At 47.0% G+C, this 4402-nt stretch overlaps 1 protein-coding gene across 5 annotated transcripts; it reads left to right on the top strand.

Annotated features, from left to right (window-relative positions):
* Positions 1 to 465: 465 nt before the first annotated feature.
* Positions 466 to 3955, top strand: LOC121980312 (protein IQ-domain 26-like). Of its 5 annotated transcripts, none has more exons than XM_042532303.1 (5): positions 466 to 678; positions 795 to 954; positions 1948 to 2450; positions 2749 to 2955; positions 3045 to 3955. In XM_042532303.1, exons 3-5 carry the CDS (start codon positions 2031 to 2033, stop codon positions 3720 to 3722), a joined length of 1305 nt encoding a protein of 434 aa, XP_042388237.1. In that variant the 5' UTR covers positions 466 to 678; positions 795 to 954; positions 1948 to 2030; the 3' UTR covers positions 3723 to 3955. The 5 variants fall into 5 exon arrangements, with proteins under 5 accessions (XP_042388237.1, XP_042388238.1, XP_042388236.1 ...); XM_042532304.1 differs by having other exon boundaries at positions 750 to 946; XM_042532302.1 differs by having other exon boundaries at positions 750 to 954.
* The last annotated feature ends 447 nt before the right edge of the window (positions 3956 to 4402 follow it).

The raw sequence follows: 4402 nt of genomic DNA, 5'->3' as shown, positions 1-4402 counted from the left end.
CAAAAGTGTCGTCCCGTTTCGAAAATCTCACACTTTTCGGGGCTTTTTATAAAAAGTAAAGATTACGATTTGACGGCCGTATAGGGAGGGGTTCTCCAAACGGCGACGTCACTGTTCGACATATTTTGAAATGACGTAGAAGCCCACCCGTTAGTTTAGTTATTCGATAGTAAAATGGTCAATACATGATCGAGAAGGGGTATTTCAGTAAATTCGTATGGCAAGTGTGGCGTCCATGTGGGACGCAACGTCACGACCTCGGAGGTCGTGAAGGGGACGTGGAATTTTTTATTTATTAAAGCGAAAAAAATAAAGCGTTTGTTAATTTTGATTTATTAAAATATTTTATTATCCGGCAGGACGAAAAGGAATTTTTTTTCGAAAAAAAATAATCCTGGAAACAATAGGTAATGTTAATAAAACATCGATGACGATAGCAGGCATTAAACTATTTGTTTTTTTGAAATTAAAAGCAAATGCATTTTTTTATCCAATGGATTCCATTCGTCTTTTAAATCTCCCCCAACTCTTGCCGAGCCACCACCATGACAGTGGTCGATCCCGATCATGCGAAGGAGTGCGATCGATCTCTTCGCCGCCGGGAAAGGAAATAAAAGGCAACTCGCCGGAGTGAAGAGAGAGCAAGCATCGAACATTGTAACGTCGATCGAGAAAATAGTAAGTTCTGTCTCATTAAATTCGAATCCCCTTGGATGTAATCCATTGACCAGTTTGTTCTTTCGACGAAGACGTCCATGGCTTAGATTGCGTCCTTTGGCTTTCTTTGTAAGTAGCTCTTTCAGTCAGCAATAGAAAAGCTGCAACCTTGTGAACAGTAAGAAGGTAGATTTTCACAGCGGCAGTGAGATCGAGAGAGAGGAAGAGAAAGCCAGTATCCGCAATAAATGGCAGCTCAGTGTAAATTCACGACCGCATAAGCAGCAAGGTGAACAGGTGAAAGAGGAGAAATATTAATGCTATTGTTTCAGGAAACCCTGAGAGAGAACAGAAATTATTGATCTTATAAATCGTTCGCTGTAGATTTTAATTTAAGGTTTATACTTTTTTAGAGGATTTTGTTGATTAATCTCATCTGATGCATTGATACTTGGATGAGTGAGAATCCCCTCTTCCTCCCCTCCTCTTTTGGGGTGTCTGGTTTCTTTGTTGCGATGCGCACTGTCCGCTTTTGCAGGGATCGGAAAGGAAAGCCCGGACCTTTTGGGTGTCATTCCTCCCTCTGTCACAGAAGTTATGTAGCCTCGATATGGAGTGTCATCTCGGCGACGTTTTCTTTACTTCCCACTTTCAAGTTACAACTCGGGGAGTGCAAGGGAAAGAAAGAGACAGTAAGTGCGAGGAAAAGTCCAATCTTGCTCCGTCCTTGAGCAATTATTTGATCTTGTTTTCCTGCTTTCTTTTGATTCCTCTGTCTCTTCTACTGAAATTTTGGGGGAAGAGAATATGTAGAAATCTGAGCTGTTCCCTTCTCAGTTCTCCGCCTGTTTTTGAACTCCTATCGAGCTTTACATACAAATATCAGCGAGTGAAAGCCGCCGCCTCAGTCTTCCATATTTGAATCCGGAGCGCCTCTATTTACATCTTTCTCCCTTTCTGCATCCTGTTTTAGTTCGCCCATGGCTATCCGTCGTTACCCCTATTAGTTTGATGGTTTTGGAGGGGCGCGAGGAGCTTCGTTATCCCTGGTCCGTCCTGCTGCGACGTCCTTTTGTCTTCTAATGCTGTTCTTCACGAGGGGTTATAATTTTTTTTTTCTTTTTGAAAAAGATCTCATCTTTGTAGGTAATTTTTTTCCTTTCCGGATTTCAATTTGCAACGTTCAAAATTTGTTTTTTTTATCTCTCTCTCCTTTATTTTACCACGTTAGTAAGATTCCCTGCTCCATTGTTTCTTTGTTTATATCCTATGATATCATTTCATTCGCAGCCCTCTTGCGTAACCGGTAGCATCTGCAGCCAGTAGGCCTTCGCTTGTCCTGCCGGAATACGGAAGATTTCCAGTGCGGGTAAATGGGTCGGGCGACGCGGTGGCTACGGAACCTTTGGAGCGGGAAGAAGGAGAGGAAAGAGCCTGGCGACTGCTCCGGCGGCCGTGTCGGCGTTGAGGACAGGAGACAGAAGAAAAGGTGGAGCTTTGCGAAGCAGACCAGGGACGCGTCGGAGGTGGTGCTCGGCCAGAACGCCTCGACGGCCGCAGCGGTGGAGGCGACGTGGTTCAGGTCTTTCTACGACGAGAGTGAGAATGAGCAGAGCAAGCACGCCATTGCGGTGGCAGCGGCCACCGCTGCGGCTGCCGATGCAGCAGTGGCGGCAGCCCAGGCAGCGGTTGCTGTCGTCCGGCTCACCAGCCAGGGAAGGGGTGGCGGCCTTTTCGTCAACGCCCGCGAACGCTCGGCGGTGAAGATCCAGAGAGCATTCAGGGGATACTTGGTACCTAAAACTTCTTCCTGTTTTACTCTCAATTTTTTTTTTCCAATTAATCTATCGTTAATTAATTGCGAAAATCTCTATACTGTATGAAATATCCTTTATTTGACTCGAATGTCGCCAATCCTCGACTATTCTGCATCGTTTAACCCTCTGCTCAACTTTTATTCCTTTCCTTTCTCTATTGTTCAGTAATCTGCGATTCCAACCCCTCAAATTAAGTTCTTTCTTTTTCTTCATCTCCTCATTCTCTGCATTATACTGCAAAGCAATTAAGCTTTCCTTTATTGAGTTGGCACAGGCAAGGAAAGCACTGAGAGCTCTGAGAGCGCTGGTTAAGCTACAGGCCTTAGTGAGAGGCTATCTCGTGCGCAAGCAGGCAGCTGCAACTCTTCACAGTATGCAGGCTCTCATCAGAGCTCAGGCCTCCGTCAGAGCTCAGCGAACTCGCAATCGTCTCCGTAACGATAGAAGGTTTCAACTAGAGCTCCATCCGCGACGATCTGTAGTACGTTGTGTTTGACGTGTTTCAAACGATAGCGACAGTGGAATTGCATTTCTAATTATTTTTGCTCTGTTTCTTGACATGAATCACAGGAGAAATTTGATGAGATACGGAGCGAGAACATGAGTTCCTTCCACCGCCGGCGGCTCTCAGCGAGCCTCGATAACGCTTCTAATGTCTTCGATTGGAGCCCAAAGGTGGTGGAGATCGACACCTGCCGCCCCAAATCGCGATCTTCTCGCCGGAGTACCAACCCGTCCGTTCTCGACCCCGCCGACGACTGGCACTCGAGTTCCATCTCCTCCCCGCTGCTCCCGTGCCACATCCCGGCCCGCGTCGCCATCCCTGACTGCCGCAACTTCCAGGACAACGACTGGTGCCTCGCGGGAGGAGACAGATGCCGGCCCGCGACGGCGCAGAGCACACCCCGCTGCTACATGAACAACAATACGCCTCCAACTCCGGCAAAAAGCGCGCAGTGGCGATTCATGAACGTTCCCTGCTCCCCCAACTACATGGCCAGCACGCAGTCGTTCGAGGCCAAATCGAGGTCACAGAGCGCGCCCAAGCAGCGTCCGGAGGCAGCCGCGATGAGGAAGAGGCTCCCACTGACCGAAATGATGCTGGAATCGAGGGCCAGCTTGAGCGGGATCGGAATGCAGAGGTCGTGTGCCCGCGCCCAAGAGACCTTCAATTTCAAGAGCGCCGTCGTCGGGCGGTTCGACAGGTGCTCTGAGCCGGAAAGGGAGTTCTACGTGCAAAGGAAATGATGCAAAACACCATTAAGAATTTACGAGAATTAAGAGAGAGGGAGCTCTTTTGTTTGCTTTCTCTTCGATCAAATTTCTTCTGCTGCGGTTCATTGTAAATTCCTTGTTCTCAGTTGCAGATGTTTAAGCTTAACATTCCAAGCAACTTTGTGAAAGCTTGAACAATTAGGAGTGCTGCATTGTTAAAATTTAAAGCAAGAGATATCAATCCCTGTGCCCAGGTGATGCCGTCATTTCATTGCCTCTTGCACGATTCAAATCCCGGTTGCTCGCTCGAGTCAAGATCTTCCTTGAACAATAGATGATGTAATCTCTTTTGGATTGTCTCCTCGTCTCTTGCACCTAAAAGCCAACATCCCCCATCCTTGAATCTCGATCACCTCTTCCCTATTACACTGCACCAGATGGCATTAAAGTCGTCTTCCTTCCTGCTCACCAATTACTTCCCATTCGACGACCTTATGTCAATGTCAATGTCAATGATAGAAATAGCAGTAAAAGGAAAGCATTTACCGCAGTGCAGTAAAAATTTGTCGAAGCAGGGAGGGGAAGAACAAGTCCAAAGGATTTGAAAAATAAATTATAGTACTCTTTTGAACGATGAGCTGAGGCTGAAAAGACCATGGGGATGTCTGTGACTGAGGGCCAGTTTCGGTGTAGCTGACGCTGATGCATGATGA

The sequence above is a fragment of the Zingiber officinale genome, chromosome 5A (assembly GCF_018446385.1).
Source record: "Zingiber officinale cultivar Zhangliang chromosome 5A, Zo_v1.1, whole genome shotgun sequence".
Taxonomy (NCBI): domain Eukaryota; kingdom Viridiplantae; phylum Streptophyta; class Magnoliopsida; order Zingiberales; family Zingiberaceae; genus Zingiber; species Zingiber officinale.
The sequence above is the reverse complement of the archived record's forward strand: the minus strand, read 5'-3'. Positions and strand labels throughout refer to the sequence as shown.